At 38.1% G+C, this 23029-nt stretch overlaps 1 protein-coding gene and 1 non-coding gene across 2 annotated transcripts; both read right to left on the bottom strand.

Annotated features, from left to right (window-relative positions):
• Window positions 1-648: 648 nt before the first annotated feature.
• Window positions 649-721, bottom strand: TRNAF-GAA. The gene has a single exon. It is a non-coding gene; the product is annotated as a tRNA-Phe (tRNA).
• A 3622-nt stretch (window positions 722-4343) lies between these two features.
• On the bottom strand, window positions 4344-22128 carry TGDS (TDP-glucose 4,6-dehydratase). Its single transcript, XM_015822602.1, has 12 exons — window positions 22027-22128; window positions 20173-20239; window positions 18112-18180; window positions 17047-17137; window positions 15873-16015; window positions 15125-15223; window positions 13765-13824; window positions 10990-11033; window positions 10009-10174; window positions 8906-8964; window positions 5835-5932; window positions 4344-4935 (listed from the first exon to the last, which is right to left on the bottom strand). The coding sequence occupies exons 1-12, from the start codon at window positions 22107-22109 to the stop codon at window positions 4850-4852; spliced, it is 1065 nt and encodes a 354-aa protein (XP_015678088.1). The 5' UTR covers window positions 22110-22128; the 3' UTR covers window positions 4344-4849.
• Between the last annotated feature and the right edge of the window lie 901 nt (window positions 22129-23029).

Genomic DNA, 23029 nt, shown 5'->3' on the forward strand with positions numbered 1-23029 from the left:
TTTTTTTTTTTTTTTTTTTAATTCATTTGGAAGCATAATTGGTGGATGGGCGGGGAGATTCAATAAAATATCTGGTGAGCAAATATGAAGACAGTGATATTTTAATACCCTAACTAACCCATAAAGGGCTGTGATGTAAGCAAAGAAGCCCGTTGTGCTTTGGCCCCTCCGATTTAGGAATGTAAAAATGTCTTATTATCTCAGATTCGGGGATCAGGCTCTTATCAGCTCCAGGTCAAACTGGGGGCGCCAGAGAACTTAGTTAACAATGGAAGCACGTCGCGTTTTTGAACTAAACATGAAGTCTCCAATGCAAGATTACACGTGAACAGGGGTCGTGAGAAAGGCGGGAAATGAATTAATATCCTACATTTTTCTCAAAAATCAAGGATATAGGCTGCTGGGTCTTTCTGAGTATTTTCAGAGGCAGTTCTGCTTCCTTTTCTCTCTCTCCCCATTTCCCCCCCCCCCTCCACCCGCAGCGTCCTTTTTCCTTCCTCCTATTATGCACCTTGTGGAAAAAAGCAGCAATAATTCCTTCACGTGTATTCCTCCGACACACGGGGTTACATGCGACTGTTCTGCAATCAGGTTGAAGTTGGAAAGAAACATCCTTGTTTAGAAAAAAGAAAAAGAAAGAAAAGCAATTGCCGAAACCCGGGATCGAACCAGGGACCTTTAGATCTTCAGTCTAACGCTCTCCCAACTGAGCTATTTCGGCGGTTGATCAACGTTGTTTCCAGATGAAGTAGAAAAAACTTGATTAATTCTTTTCCGCTGAATTTTACCGATCTCTACGTTATACTTAAAATAATATATACGTTATATATATATAAAATAACATATACTTAAAATGTATATACAATTGAATATTGCTTCGTCCAGCGCAGCTTCTCCTTAATTAGCTGATTCTTCCACTAATAACAATTTGCATGCCAACAGGTGCAAATCACTCGGGGTTTTGCTTTGTTTTTTTTTACAAGGCTGATTTTCCAACGCTTGCAAAAGCACGGTCTATCTGAAAACCCACATTCTTTAAAGATTCTCAAATTCATGATGCAAATCTCACAGCTTAGCCCTACTGCCTCGTTTAGCGAGTAAAAAAAAATGGCCTAATTGGCACGGATATAAATATAACAACTTGGAGAACAGTTCTAGCCATCTGAATTCGGCCACTAGCAAGTCTTGAATTAAACATCACTGCAAGTTGCAATGGAACCGCAGCTGTATTCCTATGCAAGGAAAGGTCATATAAGAGCAATGGAAAATGTTCCTCTTGAGCAAAAGAACTCGCTTTTCCATCTTAATCTCGGTGCATGAAATCGGCTGCATTGTCCCTGCCCATGTCCAGAGGGCGCTTCTCCGTCCCCCTCCTTGTTCAGTCTCTGCCGCGTTCCTAGCAAGATGTTTGCCTCTTGGGCAGAGAGCGAGAAGTTCGTGGCCCCGTCGATCATCAGGCCCTCCCTTCATCTTCCTGCTTCTCGGAGCATCTCGCTCTCCAGGCAAGATAATCCAACGATCTGGTGGGGGCTGACTTCCACTACAGCAGTGTTTCTCAACCTTGACAATTTTAAGGCATGTGGACTTCAACTCCCAGAATTCCACAGCCAGCATTGCTGGCTGTGGAATTCTGGGAGTTGAAGTCCACATGCCTTAAAATTGTCAAGGTTGAGAAACACTGCACTACAGATATTACATTATTTTCATTGTCATTCTTTACAGCCACCAGTTCTCAAGATCGTCTAGACCCGCAGGGGTTCTCAACCTTGGCAACTTTAAGACTTGTGGACTTCAACTTCCAGAATTCCTCAGCCAGCTTTGCTGGCTGAGGAATTCTGGGAGTTGAAGTCCACAAGTCTTAAAGTTGCCAAGGTTGAGAACCCCTGGCTAGAGCAGAGTATCTCAATTTCAGCAACTTTAAGCTGAGCGGACTACAATTCCCAGAATCCCCCAGCCAGTGCTTAATGGAAGGAAGGTTCGCCAGCTTAAAGTTCCTGAGGTTGAGAAATTCGGCTCTAGACAAACTTGACAATGGGTAGCTGTAAAGAACGACAATGAAAGTATTTTTTTTAAATATGTGTATATAACAAAACCATCTATATTTTTTTAAAAAAGAAACCAACTAAAAATATAAATTAGGATGAAAATTTATATAATTTTATACTTACCAACAGTTGCCTGGTTTACTAATGAATACACTACTGTAATATCTGTACAAAATATTATGTACAATGTGACTGTCTCTGCTTACTTGCTCTTTTACTAACACATGTATAGCTGCATCCATCAAGTGGAAGAAAATATTGCCTTTTTTTAAATCAAACACATTTCCAACAACCATTTCTTGGCATCTGGAATAATATTACATTTCCAGTTTCTCACTATGATTCTTTTATTCCCCAACCTCGCCTAATAGAACATAATTCCTCATAAAAATTCCAAGCTTTGGTACATAATTCAACATTAAGTTAACATCTTTAAATTTTAAAGCATTTTCCCATAATTCATTCAGATGCTGGATTCAGTTCCATTGGAGGTTAGTGGATTTCACACACTGACCACCGGTTTTTTTAAAAAAAGGACAAATGTACACACACAAAACCAGCAAATTACTATACTGTATTATTCTTTGAGCAATTTCAGCTCTAGAGTTACTCAGCCAAGTACCAGCATTTAGATATATTGAAACCCAACTCAAAAATCAGAATATCAACTTCTTCCATTGTTTTCCATTTCAGCTTGGCTGAAATGTTTTTTTTTTATTATTTCTAAAACTGTTCCCAGGCTTGAATTTAACTTTGTAATTATGAAAACTCGGATGACATTCTGACTGGGAGTGATGGAAGAGAGTGCAACTGGCATTTGGGCCAAGAGTTTAGGGCAGGGGTAGGCAACCTTGGCTCTTTTATGACTCGTGGACTTCAACTCCCAGAATTCCTGAGCCAGGCTGGCTCAGGAATTCTGGGAGTTGAAGTCCACGAGTCATAAAAGAGCCAAGGTTGCCTACCCCTGGTTTAGGGAGTATTCTCCTGCTGCTGTTTACCTCAGGCATCACAGGTTACTTCTTGCAGCTATTTTAATCCTTGGAAACCACTTAATCACTGTTGCAAGATTACTTGAACAAATGAAATAACATCTACAGGGCTCCCCCTGATCTCGTCCACACATCAGAAGTCTACAGTAGATCTATTAAGTACAACTCTAAGAGCAGATAGAATTTTTAAGCTTTTTCTGTAGGAGGGTTAGTTTTGGACCGTTTCCAAATTGCAATCATAATTTTGTTTTGACCATGAACATGCTATGGAGAAAATAGCATATGCTTTTCAAGCATTTCTGGAAATGGTGTTATTGCTGTAGTACATTCAATTGGTACACCAATTATATGGTTGTTACTTCTCAAGGGTGGTGTGGCATTCTCTCATCCATATAGATTCTGCCCCTTCAATCAGGTCAACTAGAGAGGGCCTGCTTAAGATCTTGCCCTCATCAAAGTGAGGAAAGTATGGGCAAGAAGGCAAGAATCATGGAAAACATCGCCCCAGACCTCCTGTTTTCAGGAAACCTTTTAAATGTTTTTAAGCAGGCACTTAAATGATTTTAATGCTTAATGAAGATGGGGGATTTTTTGTTTGTATCATGTGGTTATTTTTAGTAATTAGCATATAGGAGAACACTGCTTTATTTTTTTTTTCTTCATGCTGTCCAGTATTTGATTCCTGTGGTATAAAGTGTTACTACATATAACTTTTATCCTAACAAATAAATGGCTCCATTTCCCTGTGATGATGCACCTCAAATACGTTTTAATGAGCATTTAGGTTTTTTTTTATAGAAAGTATCTAGAAAAAGTCCTTAAAAGTCACACAAAACATTTTTATATCAAATTAATTCAGATTTCTTACCCAAGTATTACAGGAACTGTCAAACCATACAAACTTTGCAACGTGATTAAAAAGGAACATTGTTCTTTAAAACTAAGCGAACCATGACCCTTTTTAATCATGATGCAAAGGTTTTATATGTGAAGCTGAAGAGGTTTCCAAGAGATGCAAGCATTATTTCAGCATTCTTCAGTGGAAATATAATTTACATGCTAGATTGGGCTGACACTATTCTTACATGTTTATTTTGAACCTGTGGATGCTGGAAACCAGGAAGCCAATGAATGCATTTTGAACCAAAAGAAGAAGTGATCCCATACATACTTTCATCTCAGAAACAGCCATAAATATGCTTTATATGAACCTCGAAACGCTAATTACCCTTAAAGGAATCTAGTAATTTATCATTTCATACAGAACATTTTATAAAACAAACATAAAATATAATTGAAACATATTTTATTCTGTTAAAATATGACTTGGTTGTCTACAAATCATAATTTCTGTTGAGCAAGTAGAAAAAAATCCTATCTTTTCAGTTCGGATCTTGGATCATTAGAAATCAGCACAGTACAGTGTTTTAAAAATGACCAGATTGCTAATGTCCTCTAGTAAACCATGATGAAGAGTATGCCTACCCCTTAAGTATAAAATGTTGTCTAAATTTTAATACTGATAATACAATATTGTAACAATACAAAGAGCTACTTTAAAGTGCACTTTTAAAGGAAAAAAAGTTATTGTCTTGAAATGTCATTTTAAAGCTTCAGTACTGGAGTGTTCATGAAATTATTTTGGCCCCAAAGAGAATTACATTGAGAGTTCAACATTTCCATTCTAAGTTGCTGATATTTGTTTTGTGAATACAATACACCTTCAACTTCAACCACTTCATTTCTTTTCTTCATGTGTTCTTGAGGTAGTATGATTTCCTTTATTTTTCCTTTCCAGCTCTGATGCATACAAATTCATACAGATTCTCCAGCAACAGGAAATGGTTCCAAAGCCTTTTCTGGATTTTTCCAGTTGTGGAAGTTCTCTTGATACCATTCAACTAGGATTAAAAACAAAACAAGTAAGTTATACCATAAACACTCTTGTAAGGTATCCATGTTGGTTTTAATTTAAAAAAAATAAATGAAATTAGTCACTAACAACCTACTTACAACCTTACACCCTTTAACCATCACTAACAGCTTATAAGGGTTCTCTGTTTACTAGCAACTTTCCAACAATTTTCAGTTTGAAGCAGGTTCTCATATAATGATGGGAAAAAATATTATGCTATAAAATCATGGCTGTACTCGACAGTTGTGGCAACTCCAACTCCCACTTGGGATCAATCTGAAGCAGCCCACTATCCCAGGAAAAGACAGAACTGTTTTCAGGAATTCCCATATGCTATGGATGTGCTGATGATTATGATCAGGGGTAGTCAACCTTGGCTCTTTTAAGACTCGTGGACTGGCTCAGGAATTCTGGGAGTTGAAGTCCACGAGTCATAAAAGAGCCAAAGTTGACTACCCCTGATTATAATGAAACTGAACACACGGAATCATGCAAGTAATAAGATAAAATGTATCCTGTTCAAATAAAAATGCTGCCTGTAAAATATATAAGAATTGGCTGCTTTCTGATGTTCTTATATCTAAGCATTGAGTTCTCTGTGCAAATCTAAGACATGGCAACTGGACAACTAAAATCCAGGATTTAGTAGTCATGTTGCCAAACATAATTGCTGCTCTGAAACAGATCATTTGTGCTCAGAATTCAAATAAAATTAATCTCTCAAAACTCAAAAGCAAGTTTAATTAAGTCCCCGCTGTAGAAACTGCAACTTTAACTAAGTCTGTGACAAATTAGTGTGTAAATTATGTGTATTTTATTTTCCAAATTAGCTTGTGATGGCTATTCATTTCCATTCTGCCCCTTTCCCATGTATAGATAACGTACTTGTTTTCTTGATTCCTTCCTTCCAAGGGACCTTCGGTTTCCAGCCTAAACTATACATTTTTCCAGAATTCATTGGATATCCCATGTCATTTGTAGGTCTTAAAAAAAAGAAAGAGTTTTTCAACAGAAACTTTTTATTTCCAGCAGCATCTGTATCAGTTATCGTCATAAAGCCATCTTCCTTTGGCTCAGCCCTTAAGTTGAAGACCCTTTTCTTATTCTGCTACTAAAATATGCACATTTAATAGCAATAGCACTTAGACTTATGTACTTTACAGCCCTCTCTAATCGGTTTACAGAGTCACCATATTGCCCCCAACAAACAGCCCTCATTGTACCAAACTCAGAAGGATGGAAGGCTGAGTCAACCTTGAGCAGGTGAGACTTGGAACTCCTGAACTACTGGCAGCTGGCAGTCAGCAGAATTAGCCTGCAGTACTGCATTCTAACCATTGCATCACCACGAACATTATTGCACACTAATCAGTCATATAATTGAAATCATTCAAAACATCAAATGAAGGAGCTACAGCCACAGGATATGCACAGCACTGGAGAAAATCCTTCAACTAAGCAAAAATGACCCATGTGAAATGTTACCATTTATATTTTTAAATAAAGGAAATGTGTGCTTTTAAGTCAATGCTGACTCACGGTAATGCCTTGACAAATCCCTGCATTTTGCCTTGGTAACATTTTCAGAAGTGGTTTGCTAGTGCCTTTTTCCTAGAGCTGGGAGGAAATGACTGGATGAAAATTAGTCTCCCAGTTCCTAGCCTGTCTTAATCACAGTATCAGACTGATTCTCACCTTCTCTAAAGACAGTCTTAAAATGAATAAGCAATATAATACAGGATACCTAATTGTACAGTTCTAGATTACTGTTCCTAGGAGGGGGGGAAAGAGAGTGTTTATTTATTTTGATAGTTTTGGATCATATAAACTTAAGATTTTACTTTGCACAACCTATTCCATTTTTATCAAACAGATGGAATATGTTAATTAAAAATGTAAATTCAAATGTAAATTATATACATAATATATGTGTGTGTATATTATATACAAATTGCAATAAAAAGGTACACATAATTTGATAGCAAGAGTTAAGAGCACTTAGACTTATATACCACTTCACAGTGCTTGACAGCCCTCTCTTAGCGGTTTATAGAATCAGCATATTGCCCTCAACAATCTGGGTCCACATTTTACCGACCTTGAGTCAACCTTGAACCAGTGAGGATCGAACTGCTGGCAGTCAGCAGAATTAGCCTGCAGTACTGCATTCTAACCACTGTGCCACCACGGCTCTTAATCATACCAAACCAGATTTAAATCAATTTGGAGAATCAGAGGTAAACCCTATCTTTGCTATTATATTTCAGAACATTTTGCAAAAAATGTAAGAAATGTTAAAAAATCCCCAAAAGCATGTTTGAAACTTGTCATCTCTACTTTAAGGAGCTCATGGAATGCTCAGAATATTCTTGGTTAAACTAATTCTTAAGGCATCAATCAGTTTCAGGATGAGTAATTTAACACAGATGACCCCACATTATCCACATCAGATACATGCTCCTACTCTTACATTCATATACTAACTCCCACCACTTATCAGCAGAGGCATTTATGTTGTAACTTAATAAGCAGAGAGGAAAAAAAAGTTGTTTCCGAAACGATAGTTTGTTTTACAAGAAGCTCAACTCTGTGGCAGTACTTAATTATATTGCTTCAAGCAACTATTGTCCAATAAATTTGTTGGATAAATCTGATTTATTTAACTACAACTCTAAGTGCCAGCCTCTTCTAGAAAATCAAAATATTACTTAACACCAGAAATGCCTTGACTGAACAACTCAAATGTCTCAAATGAATCATCTGGCTATAATATTAATTCTTAAAGTGTGTTTACCTCTGGTTTTTTGGCTAAAGGGATGCTGAAAAGGGGGAAAAACAAACAATTCTAAGCTAATATGAGCTATTTTTTAAATTTCTGTATCCAACAAGCTGCTGAAAGTTGAAGATGGCACTGGAATCTTTAGAGGCAATTATCTCCAAATCAGCATCCAATATCTGCTAACAACCACACATGTACGCTAGTAATTCCCCCTTTGATGTTTCCAAGCTTTTATGTAGTCTAATCCTTACAGATTATCCTTTTCATTTGAAATTGATTTCATACTTTTTAATTCTTCATCTTCCAACTACACCCTATGCCTCCTTATTGTTCAATTAAGATGAGTCACTCTTCATAAACATTTTTAAATATCAGTATTCTTTAGAATGAACAGACAATGCTTAATTTTTGTTGAGTGCAAATCGCTCCTTTTCAAGGATCCCTGTGCAGATGGCAATTTTGCTAATCTTTTAAAACGGGATGGGGCAGGTAATTAACAAAAACTGAGGCCAGAAGCAATAAAACAGAAACGGGGGGGGGAACCCCAGACCTTATTGTAAGACAATGTGCTAATGACAAAAAAACAAATTATGAAACAGAACTGTTAAAAAGAGAATTGTAAAGTAAACATACTTCCCTATCCCACACAAAGAATATATTTAAAGCTTCTCCCTTCAGAGATTGAATCTTTCCCAGTTTTTAAAATCTAAAACTTGTGGCTGGGGAAAATTAGTGTCAATACTAGCCTTTAGAGTTTCATCTGTGAGACAAAGAGTGTTTCAAACTACAGCTTTCCCCTCAATCTTAGAACTGAAGAGGTGGCCAGGAACCAGTACAGTATTATGCAGAAATGCCTTCCCATCTCCCATTGGAAGACTAACATAAAAAGTGGGATTATCATGACTAAATGTGCCAACTTGCCTATAGACCTCCCTGCTTTTTTTCTGCTCTGGGAAAGAAAAAGTAGTGCACTAAAGCTCCATGCTGTTTCCTCAATACAACAAAACCATCCCACAAAGGAACGGGCTTCGGGAATCAGTGCATCCACATTTTCTCAGAATTGACAGAGTTTTATGTGTCTAATTCTATGACAAAGAGTAATGTTTAAGAAGATTATTAAAAAAGAAAGCAATCCCAACAAATGATTGGAAATGAAGCCTACTCATCATTGTCTTACCTGTCTTTAACATAATCCATCCAGTATTCTATCTCAGCTTCTGAACTAGTATTTTTAATCTGACAATGAAGAAAAGATGCATATTACCAACTAAATATTTGACAATCTTGATTTGATTAACCTCCTTTGAATAGATATTTCAATGAATAATTGGAACAGCTTTTATTGTACATGGATTTATTATTAATGCACTTCAATCAGGACTAATACCAGAATTCTTCCAATCATAATATTCTAACTTAAATTATTATAGAATTACAATTATTCAAAAACAGTATCTAATGAGAAGACACGAAGGGATAGATATAATCCTATTTTTCTATTGTGGAACTATGTTGTGGGCAGTCTGACAATGGTTACTTGACTTCAAAAGTTGCAACTAGTTGGAAAGAGATGACTAGAGGTAGCCCTTGACGTACAACCCAAATTGAGACCAGATTTACTCATTACTGGGCCGATGAGTAAAACTGTCATTAAGCAAGATGCCCACATAGAATCATAAGGCTGGAAGGGACTTTGGAGGTCTTCTAGTCCAACCCTTGTACAAGGCAGGAGTCCTTATACCATTCTGAATAGACTGGAGTCCTGGGTAAGGAGCACGGGGTGCCTTGGGGGTGGTGGGGAAGGCCCTGGAGGAGAATTATTTGTTGGACTACAGGTTTGGAGTTAAAATCCTGAAAATTTTAGCTCCATTCCTGCAGGACTTCCTTTCCCCTCTGTCCACTGCATAATTTCAGTGGACCAGCTATTATAACAGACAAGTCATCTTCTCCCTGAGGGGAGAATCTGAGGATCATTTTTTTTAATCTGACCAAAGATCTACATCCACAGAAAGGAGTATGAATGACACAGGAGCCAAGGAGATAGTGTCTCTTACCCCTCCACAGTGTCAAGTATCACAATACTGATCTATCCTTGTGGTGTGTCATATGACTGCTTTTTTATTACATTTTAAACATTAAAAAAATTGAAGCAAAAAGAGATTTACAATATCAAACATTTAAATAAAACCAAGATCTGTTTGAGTGAAATGCTCAAGTCAGCTCTTGCCCATTTTACTGTTTTTGCCTAGGCCACCTATTTTCAATTTAATTATTACTCACAAGATGGATTAATTCCTTTGCAAGTTGGGTTATAGACATTGCAAAACTAGTTCCAATGTTGTAGATTTCACCTGGCTGCCCCTTCTTCAGAACGGTAAGGAATGCTTCTGCTACATCACTAGCATAAAGAAAATTTCTTTTCTGAAGTCCTGAACCATGAATACAACTAAAAGAAAACACAAAAGTAGATATTTTTAATATGGCTTATTAAAAAACAAGGTCCTCACTAATAGCAGAATGGTCTAGTCAAGTTTTCAAGGAACAACACTCTCTGAAAAGCAGAAGAAACCTCTAAAACTTTCATTTTATTATTCAAATTGGTAGTCTTTGCTGGGTAAAGTATGCAAAAAAGCAAAGCAAAGTGCAAAGCAAATGATAACCCATAATTTGTATTAACAATAAAATTCCAGATCACACATAAAACATTACATTCCTAAACTACAGATTGCTGGGGATCGTGGAAGGGAAAAAGAGATTAATACATAGAGGCATACAGCTACCTCAACCAAGATTTTAGTAGTGAAAAGCACAAAATAACAAACATGGTCTAGCACAAATTCTACGACCTCTGCTGGTGGAAAAATATTAAACACCCAAATACAGCTTCTCATTTGATCAAAAGCAATATGCACACCAAAATAATCCAGGCTTTGAGTCGTTCCCCCCTTCATTTGTTTATATTGCATATTCAACAACACTCCATATTTAAATAAAGAATTGCATATATGGAAACATAATTATATGTATTTAAATGAAAATTAAACACAGACCAAACTCCAAAGCTCTGTTCCCTTTTCTTAATATTAAAATTTCTTTAGCAATAAGAAGGGAACTAATTTTACAGGCATATCCAATTTTTAGCCATGTGGTTTTCAGAGTGTGACATCGCTTGTTTTCTTACAAACAGTTTTTAAATGAGCACGTACATACATACATACATACATACATACATACATACATACATACATAGGTAACACATACCATTTTCTATTCTGCTGTAAGAGAGAAATGAACTTAGGAATAACCTAGGAAACAAAATGAACAATTATTAAAATTCATACTATTTTAAAACAGAAAATGATGCAGCTTCACTGCTACAAGTAAGTTCTCACTAATGCTAGCTGTCAGATCTGCCATCTTCAGCTTGGCACCTCGCTGTCATCCTGCCATCAATGGATGGGCGGGGGAGAAAAAGTACACAATTGGCATGTAGAGGATAGACGACCTACAAGGGAGGAGGTGACAGTTTTGACAAAAACCAGAGGTGTGAGAACCAGCTGGTTCCAGCCTTCAAGGCCGCAGAGCCTGGGAAAGGAATGTGAATTGCATCAAGTGGCACCAAACATCTGAGCAGTTCCATATATGGCACACCACTGGTTGGAGACAAATCGGTCAAGGGGGAAGGGCTGGGGAGAAAGAGAAAATATGTAACCTTTTGCACGGGAACCTTAGATCTAGCCTTGCTTTTGTTGCAACCACTACTCCTTAGTAAATTAACTTATCACTTCAATCAAATGGAGTCGAGGGTCTTTCTTTCCTAGGGACTTAGCTGGAGTAAGCCTGACACTAGCAATAAACATAAAAATCCCTACCGAGCAAAAAAATTGCTGTGCACCAGTATCAGGAAGGGCTTTCGTCCATGAGGCAGAAAGAATCTCAAGTCTTGTTTCAACTCTTAAGGCAGCTATTAAAAGGGAAAGTGGTGGCAAATGACAGGCACACATCTGCACAGCAGTGCTGCTCGAGCGAAAAAAGGGCCTGGATGTGCAGCATCAAAACATAACAGAGTGCTCCTTATCTATCTGGAATTCTTAAAAGTAGCAAAACCCATTTTCACATACTAGAAACTTGAGCTAGGTTACAACATTCATGCTGTTAATTCTCTAAATTAAAATCTCAAAATATAGGCTAGACACAACATTGTTTTTTAATTGGGCTATTATTGGAGATAACACTAAGACAAATCCTCCTATAAGCAATTATTGGTGAGAGAGAGAGATTCACGAAAGTCCAATATTATCACTTTCTAGCCCAAGGATGGCCAGTAGGCAAGTCTGATCATATCCCACTCCAAAATAATTGGAAGTTAAGCACTGTGGTAATTGGAGACCCAGCTGGCTCTATAAATATTTCAACCTCTACCCATCAAAAATCTCAAAACTTCACGCTGGGCATAAAATGGCAAATACTCTACTCTGAACACAGATATCTCATAATGATCAAGCCTTTGGATAATTATGAGATCTGATAACAGATGCAGGTCCAGCTATTGGTACATTCTGCAGAGATTAAAAAATGCCCTGAGTTGAAGATTGACCTGATTAAGTCTATTTATTATATCTTGGCCATAACATGAATTGTCCTAAAATAGTATATGGTTTGTCACTTTTTCATGGAACATGGATTATTTCCATGGTAAACTATTATAGTGGAGTTAGGGTGAGAATGGGGCCAGCTGAGAGGCTTTGCAGGAGCCCTGCCGATTAGGCAGGAAGATGAGGAGCTCCGGCAGCTGCCATGGGTCTGGCGGCGGGGTGTGGCTCGGAGGAGGGAAGAAAAAGGAGGAGGAAGCAGATAGAAGGGAGGAAGAGAGAAGGCTTCGTGGAGCTTGCCATTCTGAGCCAGCTGATCGAAAAGAGTAAGAAGCTGGGGTTTTCGCATTTGCTTTTTTTGCTTCGCTACAGGCAAGCCGGACGAGAGGGGGAGGGATAGAGAGAGTGAGAGTAGTTGCTGGAGCCGTTTGCTGGAAGCAGGCTAGGCAGAGAGAGAGAGAGAGAGAGTGGAGTAGCTTGCCGGAGATGTTTGCTTGAAGCATGCCAGGCAGAGAGAGAGAGGAGAGAGTGGCTGGTTGGAGAGAGAGGGAGAGAGGGAGAGAGAGGGAGAGAGAAAGAGAGAAAGAGAGGTTGGGAAAGGTGAAGTTTTATTGTTTCTCTTTCGTTGCGGGCAGGCCAGACAAAAAGAGGGAGAGAGGGTAGTTTGGGAAGTTTTAATTCCTTTCCCACGTTGGAGTAAGTGAGGCAGAGGGAGAGTTAGGGAAGAGTTTGACATACGTCTTTTAGTGGGAGGTAAGGGGTTTTTTTCTTTATAGGATCAGCTGGGGGAGATAAAAAGGGATTGCATGGAGTGAGGTCAGAGAGGGGCGAGAGCGGACAAGGGAGGCCTCTGCCAGCGCCAGAGATTGGTTGCCATCGTTCTAGGCAAGTTGTTGTCATCAAAGACGGATTAACATCGTCCTGGGCAAGTTGTTGCCACCAGAGACTCGCTGCCATTGTTTTAGGCAAGTTGCTGTCACCAGAGACTGACCGCCATCATTCTGGGCAAGTTGTTGCCACCAGAGACTGATCTTCATTGTTTTAGGCAAGTTGCTGCCACCAGAGACTGACCACCATCGTTCTACGCAAGCTGCCATCAACAGAGGCTGATTAGCATTGTTCTGGGCAAGTTGTTGTCATTAGAGATTCACTACCATCTTCCTTGTAAGTTCTTATTGCCTGAGATCAACTACCATCATCCCATGTGAGTCACCGCAGAGAGAGCGACCATCACCACCCATGTGCGTGGCTGCTGGTCGTGACTGAATACCGCCGTGTTACATGCCCTGTTAGGCAGAGGTGCCAATGTGAGAGACCTCTTTGGGCTGGTGGCCACTTGGAGGGGAGGTCGGGAGGGCCCTGACTTAAGCGGTCCCTACGGGGGTGGCGCTACACTATAAAAGTTTAAGAAACTAAAAAGTAAAAAGACCTTGATTTAACTTACTTTTTCTGGAAACTGATGGGGTCCATAGACGTTGCTGCTCCGTGTGATAACCACTGGAAACTTTAACGTATACATGACAACTGTATTAAAATGAACCCAGTCAAAACTGCTATTAATGACCTAACATGAGTGATATCCAGTTAAACCCATTCCTGACGGCATAATTTCTATTGCCAGAATAGCAACAATCCCCTTACAGTTTTTTGCTTCCTCAGATTCTACTACTAAGGACTGATATCAATAAAAGAGAATATGTCAGCTGCCACCTTAATGCTTGCTTCTGTGTCACTACTGCACGGTGACAGTCTGCCATGGACTCTGGGGAGGGTGAATGCTTGGGGGAAAACGAAAATACTAATTGCTGTATCTCCCTGAGACACTGCTTTAAGGTTACCCAGCTGGGAGAAGAATGCAGCTGCATATAAACCTACGCTTGAAGTGACTGTTCTGAAAACATCTTGCTTGAACCTGATAAGTTATTGGGGGCGGGATCAACGATCGGAGACAGTTAAGAGTGGGAAAAGTTGAAATAAGGGATTTTGCAGCATGTATCTCAGTTCTGGCTGTGCACTACTATAAAATGCACTTGACTTCTAATAAAACTATACCTTTCTCAACAAATGAAGCCAAGAATCGTTTCCATTTAGAGGTTTACGTTTGTGGCAGTATATTTGTAGTTCAGGTTTGAAATGAGGGGTCCTTGATATTCTCTGAGCTTGGTTGTTTTCTTGCAGACGTTTCGGTAACATCATCAGTGCTAGCACTGATGTCAAGGGACTGATATCCAAGTGTACTCAGATAATGCCTGACTTCACCCATTATTTTTTGCCAACAGAACAACCAGAAAACATACATTGCTGAGGCAGAAAGGCTAAGATTAAAATGGTACATTTAGCAGAAGGATCTAACTTGATCCACTGCACCTAACCTTGAAGGTAAAAGCCCAAGGAACAAGCTGGTTTATAAAAACAGGCAAGCAATCTAGGGCCCCTAAACTACACGTAATTTCTAAATCTGCTTCCAAACAAGTTGTTAAAAATTAGTGGTATGGTTTCTCTCCTTTGGCAGGCAAACAATAGTAGAAAACTATAGTATAAACTTAAAAAAAACTTCCATATAGTTTTCAAATACTCAGATCTTCCCCCATGTTAAACAAAAGCCACAATCTCACCCTGGCATAGGGTGAGATTGAGGTGGGTCCCAACTTCCACCTAATAAGGGTGGCCTCCAAGTTACCCTTCCCAGCTCTATGGCATAATTCACTAGCTTTAGCACTCCTTTTGTTATGTATTTGCATCCCTTTGGACCTAAACAGATAATTGATAGAAGCTTTCACAACGCCAATGTCATTTCTGCTCACCTGATATTTTTCCCAGTAAGATTGGACAAAGCATTCAGCCGCTGCCTTAGATGTCGCATAAGGATTTGTGGGTTGTTTGGGTGAAGATTCATCAAATTCCTGCAGCAAAAGTTTACATGAAGTAAATTTTAGCACAGATACCAGTGAGTTACAAATGGCTCCAGTCAACTAGTATAGGTAACTCTAATACCGGCAACAAGTATTAAGTATCCAGTTGCCAGATATATACAGGTAGTTTCAGGTTGTGACCACTCATTCAGCAACCGTTCAAAGTCACAATGGTGAACAAATGGTACTTATGACCAGTCCTGAGAGTTCTGACTATCATACTGAGCTGCAGTCATAGGATTGTGATTTCTGATGTTCCCTGCCAGCTTCTTAATGGAGATGCCAGCAGGAAGTCACAATCATTTGAGATGCTTGCCTAATGAGGCACACTTAACAATGGCCAGAACTGCTGTTGCTAACTGATTTGGTCACAACATCACATAGTGATGGAAATTCTGGTCCCAACTACTGTAGTAACCTCAGGACTACCTCTACTCGTAATTTGTTCTGCTGCACATCAAATTACAATCTGGAAACATTCTTTAAGTATACACACAAATGGGATCTTCAATGCCTTTTTAATAGGAAACAACGTAAAGGTTTAACATATTGATATTTCTTTATAAGAGTTTGGAGCTGTAAAATCAACCAGACCCACACAGGAAAAACAGGCAAGAGGTTTCAACCTATAATAGCTCACCTTATCACAACTTCCTCCATAAACTTCATCAGTGCTGACATATACAAATTTTTCCACATTGGCCTTATAAGCAGCCCGAAGTAGAATGTACGTTCCATAAACATTAACATAGTTGAACTCAAGTCTGTGCCAAAATGAAAGATCTACATTTTCAGTCAAAAAGAATAAAGAGGGTGTCACTTTGATAACTGAAAACAAGTACAATCCTTAACAGAATGCTTTGATAGAAAAAATCTGTTCTTTATTCCCCAAACATCACACAACACAATGCTTCTAAAAATGTTAAGACTGCGACCTAATAGCCCACGGAAGCATAAAGCAAGCAGCTGAGAGCATTTCTCTTTCTTTGTGAACAGAGAGGAAGAGCTGTGTTCATAAGCCTCCCAACTTTGGACAAAGAAATCCTAGATAATGCCTCAGACACATATATTAAGAGAACACTGGAAGTCTAGATAAGTGGAGCTTACGCATAATAGCATTATTACATTTTAAATAATGTTTTATGCTTATGTTTAGAAGAGATTGTCTTGGTTTTTAAAAAATTAAAAAGCCAGAAATAAATTCTTTTAAATAAACACATAGTACTTTAGGTTGAATAGCCAGATATTTTAAAATTGATTGTCAGACTTAAAAAGCATACAAAGAGGGAAAGCATATATTTAAAATTATTATTACAGGCCAGAATCTAGTGCAGAATTAAGCATATTAATCTTAAAAAGTGCAATGTCTGTGCCAGATGCAGCCATGGTCCTTTCAAAAATTTTCTTTTATGAATCGGTACATATTTAGTTCCCTTTCCACAACCATCAGAACTAAGGACCCTATTTTAAAAAGTAGTATCTTTCAAATATTCAAGTAAACTTAACAGAAATAAGTAAATCGCATGAAAAATAAAGCTGTGCTGCACTGAGATTTAAGTCTATGCCAAATAAAAATTCTAATGACTAAAACAGACTGTCTACAAATTGTTCTACTTAATCTATATAATCTACACTTTAACAGGGTTCAACCACTGGCAAACTGCAATATTTCAGTCTCCACCACCAGCCACGTCATAATACGTAACATTACATGAAGCATTAGCTCTGTCCCTTCCACAAAACCTGGAAGCTATTGAAGAATGCTTTATCAATCCTGCAAGATGGTGACAATTACAGGGATATGCCATGCTCACCTACGTGCGTTTGAGCTGCAAAATGTAACACTATATCAATTTTCTCAGTCTCAAATAATTCTTTTATGAAACTGGGTTCACAGATGTCTCCCTAATAAAGAAAAAGGGAAATTTAAAATGAGCACGGAACAGCAAGTTATTTTTCCAATGGTAAGCATTTGATATATAATTGGTATATAATTTTACGGAAAATTGCAGGCTTTCATCTCAGTTTTCATCTTATAACAATTGCACAGTAGAATCAGAGAGCTGGAAGGGGAGATTTTACACCAATTCCAGCTTGCTTAGTACAGGAATCTAAATTAGGATTAGCAACGTTCTGTTCTCTCTTCTCTCCCCAAACATCTATCAAACCTAAATATAATCAGAACTTTAATCATATGACTTGATTTCCATATCACTGATTATAATCAATAATTCTCTGAAATGTTTCCATTTAAACTATCCTTAAACTATAACGTCCAGAACTGGCTACTGTACTCAAAGTGCAGCCTGACCAAAGCAGAATAAAACTGAACTATTATCTTCCATGAAATGGAAATTATACTTCTGATAAAATAACCTAGAATTGTGTTTGCCATGTTAGCTACCACATCATGTTGCTGACTCAAATCGACTACTATTCATCAAGTGTTATTACCAAGTTATTACCCGATCCTGTATTTGTACATTGGACTTGTATTCTAGGTAAAGAATTTTGTCTTTACCTGTTCACTTTCATTTTGTTATTTTAAACCCAACTCTCAAATTTACTCAAATCATTTTGAATTATATTGTATATCTGTCCTAATATATTAACTTTGTCATCCAATTCTTGGTTATCTGAACATTTATTAATCTCTCCATCTTTTCACTCATGTTATTAATAAATCTTCCGAAGATAGTGTGCCTGGGAATATGGCAGCCTACCTGACACCTTGTTTCACTATAATCAGAAACTACTGATGATCCCTCTTGGAGTCTAATTTGAGTCAATTATGTCCTGTCATGCCACCCAACACGCCGGAACTGAAGCCGCAGTCATTTGATTTTAAAAACCCAATGAATGCAAAAAGTTTAGTTTACCTGAACAAATTTGTAGTTCTCTTTCTCAGAAACTGTCTTAAGATTTGTTAAGCTTGCACAGTAGTCCAGCTTAACAAAAAACAGAAAAGGAGAGAAAGTGAGAAAATAAGTATTTTACATGAAAGGTTGCTGAAAACAAGACTTATTCAGACTAAATGCTTTGATCCGAGAATTCCAACTTTTGCAGAAGCAGTTTTTTTTTTAAAAAAGCTCTGTGATTTCATATGGACACAGGTAACAATGCTGATATTCCACTGCCACAGTTATCACCGTAGCTAGGTAAAGGTATACAGTGGATATAAAATGTCTACACACTCTTGTTAAAATGCCAGATTTTTTGAGATGTAATAAAAATAAATCACTTCAGAATTTTTTCCACCTTTAATGTAACATATAAGTTTTACAATTCAATTGAAAAACAAACTGAAATCTTGGGGGGGGGGGAAATAACAATTAAAAAGTACAATAAGTGTGCACATCCTCTTATAATACAGGGTGTGGCTGTGTTCAGAATTAACCAATCATATTCGAACTGATGGTAAATAGTAGTCGGTGCACACCTGCCATCAATTGAAACAACTCTGATCAAGCCCATATAAACTTCAAGTATGCATTAGGATTTTCTGACATTTACTTAGTTGCCTCTTACAGCAAAAGCCATGTGCTGCAAAGAGCTTACAAAGCACTACAGGCATCTCATTGTTGGAAGGTATTAGTCAGGAGAAGGGAACAAAAAAAAATTCCAAGGCATTGTATATGCATACTGTGGAACACAATGTAGATAGTCAACAAGTGGAGAAAATATGGCACAACAGTGACATTATCAAGAAGTGAATATACCTGCAAAATTGATGAAAAAACAAGAAGAAAATTGGTCCAAGGGGCTGCCAAGATGCCTACAGCAACATTAAAGGAGCCGCAGGAATTTCTGGCAAGTATTGATTGTGTACCACATCTGACAATCTCCAGTATTCTTCATATGTCTGGGCTATGGGGTGGGATGGCAAAATGGAAGCCTTTTCTTACAAAGAAAAACATTTAACCCTGGCTACATTTTGCAAAAACCTACATCAAGCCTGCCAAAACATTTGGGAAAAAGTGCTATGGTCAGATAAGGCCAAGATTCAATTTTTGGCCATAATTATAAGAAGTACATTTGGTGCAAAAACAACATTGCAGATCACCAAAAGCACACCATACCCACTGTGAAGCATGGTGGTGACAGCATTATGCTTTGGGGCTGCTTTTCTTCAGCTGGAACTGGAGCCTTAGTCAAAGTCTAGTCAAGGAATTATGAACAATTCCAAGTATCAATCAATTATGGCACAAGCTTCTGCTAAAATGTTGAAGATGAAGAGAGATTTCATCTTTCAACACAATGAACTAAAGCATACTCCAAAATTCAGTGTTTCTCAACCTTGACAATTTTAAGGCATGTGGACTTCAACTCCCAGCAATGCTGGCTGTGGAATTCTGGGAGTTGAAGTCCACATGCCTTAAAATTGTCAAGGTTGAGAAACACTGCAATGCATAAAAGAATAGCTTCAACCAGATCAAAGTTTTGAAAAGTATTAGTTTAAGGGTGTTCTGCACACTTATGTAATGATGTTATTGTATCTTTTGTTAGTTTTATTTTTCCCCTTAAAAGTTTTTGTTTTTCAATTGAATTGTACAGTTTATATGTTACATTACATCTGTTATTTATTCATTAGCACTGTGTTGCTCGGGAAAATTGGATCAGGAAAAATGAATAGGCTTGCTATAGGTTTTAGCAGGGTTCTAAGTTTTTAGAAATTGAATAATACAAATTTTTATTCAGAAGCAGAATTTGTTCTTTTATTTGAATGTATGATTCAGAATTCACAAGTATGCTCAGTTATAAAGAAATATGGGTATGTAAATGCATCCACTTGAATCACTATTAGCAAACCAACCTTTAGAACAAATTATATAGCCTTAGAACCTTAGATTTCTCTCCCACCATGTTGTCAGTCAGACACTACAGCTCTTTTTAGGGTACTGCTTAAAAACCATTTATTTAATTTAAACCAGTGGTCTTACCTTATCCAGATTAATGATCATATAGTTAGGATACTTTTCCACAAGGGAAACTATCACATGGGAAGCACTATCAATTTTGGAAGAAAAAAACAGAAATGGTCAATATGCAGAACTATACCAGACTTCAATTTTTTTCTAAATCTTGTTCATGGACATCAAAAGCTTTCCTCATTTTTTGCTCTGGCAGTAAGATCAGGAATTGTAAAAAAATTTCTCCTTCTCTCTCTTAAGCCTAAACTAAGATGTTTAATTACCTCTCAATAAAAACTAAGAAATACACCATAATTAATAAGAGTCTAATTTTTTTTAGTTCTTTGAAAAATGCTCATAGGACACTGCAATAATGGTACAAATTATTTTGATGTTCTTTAAACCATTTATTTAAATAGATAATTTTGTGGGAAATAATTAGCAAAACTTTAAATATGCAAGGTTACAGTCTATTAGAGAAATTTCAAATATTTTTCAGTCTCAAATATGGAGCTTCAGAAGCGTATTGTAAGGAAAGGGTTTAATACAAAAGAAAATTGAAGTACTCTGAGGAAATATACAGCGTGAGAGCATAGAAGCAGCCCTCACCAGGCAAACAACTTCCTTTCAGGATTTCAAATGCATAATTTGAATTAGAATATTAGTGAATCAAATAGAAAAAAAGTTTCCAAAAAAAGAAAAGCATCTTGTTACATCAGATGAAAAGAAATCTGGGAAAAAGAGGTAACTTATTATCTCCAGTCACTGGCTTTATTTTTAAAAAGATGCCAAAAATTAGATGAGCAAAAAGGAAGAACTTATGCTGAAGTTCTAACCTGAACTGAATAATTAAGCTTCTTTTTATTTGCACATGGTTCAGACAGAACTGACAAACAACTCACTGTGTTTAGGAATTTAGGAATTCAAAAGCAGACTCTATCCTTCCTTTTCTTTATATGGAGGAAGCAATTCTAGCTTTGTTTACATAGCGGTTTTGGATATAAATATTGCACACGTATATATTTTTTACTTTTTTATTAGTTTATAATATAAAATACGAAAGTACAAAAGAGAATAGGAAAATTAGAGGAGGGGAAAGGGAAAAGTGTAGGAAAATTATAGAAAAAAGAAAAAAAAGGCGTTGACTTCTGCCTCCCTCTGGTGCAGTAGAATAAGATGGTAACATCAAACCTCAACTTTTTGCTTTTCCATAATAGTATAAACTAGCCATTTCTCTAACAACAAACCTATCTAAATCGGTAAAAGCCAACGTCAAAGTTTCATTTTTCCACCCCATCTCAATCACAAAGTCCAGAAGCGGTTTCCAGGAGATATATTTAAATTATTTCGGTAAGAACATAAACGCGTTTTATATTTTTTCCCCAAAGGCTACATTTATCTTGCTTCTGCACGCCTCGTTTTCAATCTTTTTTTTTTTTTTTATGATTTTCTAGATTCACCAAAATAAACCCTGTCCTTCCCGCTCCAAAAGCATCTTAAGGAGCAACTTTTTTTCTTGGCTTCCCTCTCTAGATGATAATAATAATAATAATAATAATAATAATAATAATAATAATAATAATAATGATGATGATGATGATGATGATGATGATGATGATGATGATGATGATGATGATGATGAAGAAGAAGAAGTTGGAAGGGACCTCGGAGGTCATCTAGTCCAACCTCCTGCTCAGGCAGGAAACCCTATACCATTTCGGACAAATGGCTGTCCAGTTTCTTCTTAAAAACTTCCAGCGTTGGCGCATTCACCGCTTCTGGAATGTCGATGTTCGGACAGCGAAACCCTTTAACGTTGGAAACCGGGAAAAAGGTTGGAAACCGGCCGCCGCCTCCCCACTTCTGCCCCGATTAGGAACTCACATGAAGCCGGCGCCTCCGGTCACCAGGACTCGCTTCGGCAACCCCCGCGGAGCCTCTGCAGCCCGCAAGACCCCCGCGGACATTCTCCCGCGGAGCCCAGCTCCACTTCCGCTCCTTACGTCAATTCCGTCCGCGGCGAGAGCGAACTTGCTCGCGCTCGCGCTAGGCCCGGGGAGCCCGCGAGGCCCATTGGCGCCCGTTCCGGGACTTGCCACTTCTGCAACGCAGCGCCCGCGAGCCTGTAAGAGCTCTAGTAGTCCCTGTCAAGAGCTCTCGAGTCCTACGACGTTGCTGTAAATACCGATCAGGGCTCTTTCAACAACGCGGTACCCGGAGAAAGGGAAGCCAAACAAGAGGAGCAGATTCCACAAAAGCGTTTGTCAAGGCTGTGCTTTGGCCGGTTAAAAATGTCGTGGGAACCTAAACAATCAAACTTCTCAATAAACAGGCGGGGATATCCCGAACGGCTTGGACTCAGGAAGGTCTCCCAGCTGCTGACATAAAGCCAGCGTTTAACATGTTAAGGAGGAGACAAGGTTTCGAGGACTGGCGAGTTCATTTAGTATAATGGACTTACTAGGTGACTTCCGAGATGGAATACCCTTGAAATCATACAAAATACTTGTAGGTCGGGTTTTAGTTTTTGGCCGCGGTTTGCTCTCCGAGGTTGCCAGGTGTCCACTATTTGAGCGGACAGTCCACTTTTTTCACATTATGTTCACTATTTTTTTTCACAAAATAGTGGACATTTTTTTTTATTCAAAAGCTTTATGATGAAATGGTACGTAATCTAAAGCTGTACAGTCTACTTTTTTACTACTTAACCCCCCCCCCCCCCGCTTGTCCGCTATTTTTGGGAAGCAGACCTGGAGTCCGAGCTTACCATTTAGTAATTTAATGATAATAAATTTAATAATTTAGTCTGGCACACAGGACATATACAAGGTAAAGAGGAATAGGACAAGACAGTTCTACAAAACTCCCGCTGATGATGTTGACTAAC

The sequence above is a fragment of the Protobothrops mucrosquamatus genome, unplaced genomic scaffold (assembly GCF_001527695.2).
Source record: "Protobothrops mucrosquamatus isolate PMUCROS unplaced genomic scaffold, P.Mucros_1.0 scaffold1619, whole genome shotgun sequence".
NCBI lineage: Eukaryota > Metazoa > Chordata > Lepidosauria > Squamata > Viperidae > Protobothrops > Protobothrops mucrosquamatus.

Coding starts and splice junctions, on each gene's coding strand:
- TGDS (XM_015822602.1), bottom strand. CDS start 22,109: ATGTCCGCGGGGGTCTTGCGGGCTGCAGAGGCTCCGCGGGGGTTGCCG. Junction 10,175..10,989: donor TTACAGCAGAATAGAAAATG/GTATGTGTTACC, acceptor GTTTTCTTTTAG/TTGTATTCATGGTTCAGGAC. Junction 4,936..5,834: donor GGAAGGAATCAAGAAAACAA/GTACGTTATCTA, acceptor TTTTAATCCTAG/TTGAATGGTATCAAGAGAAC.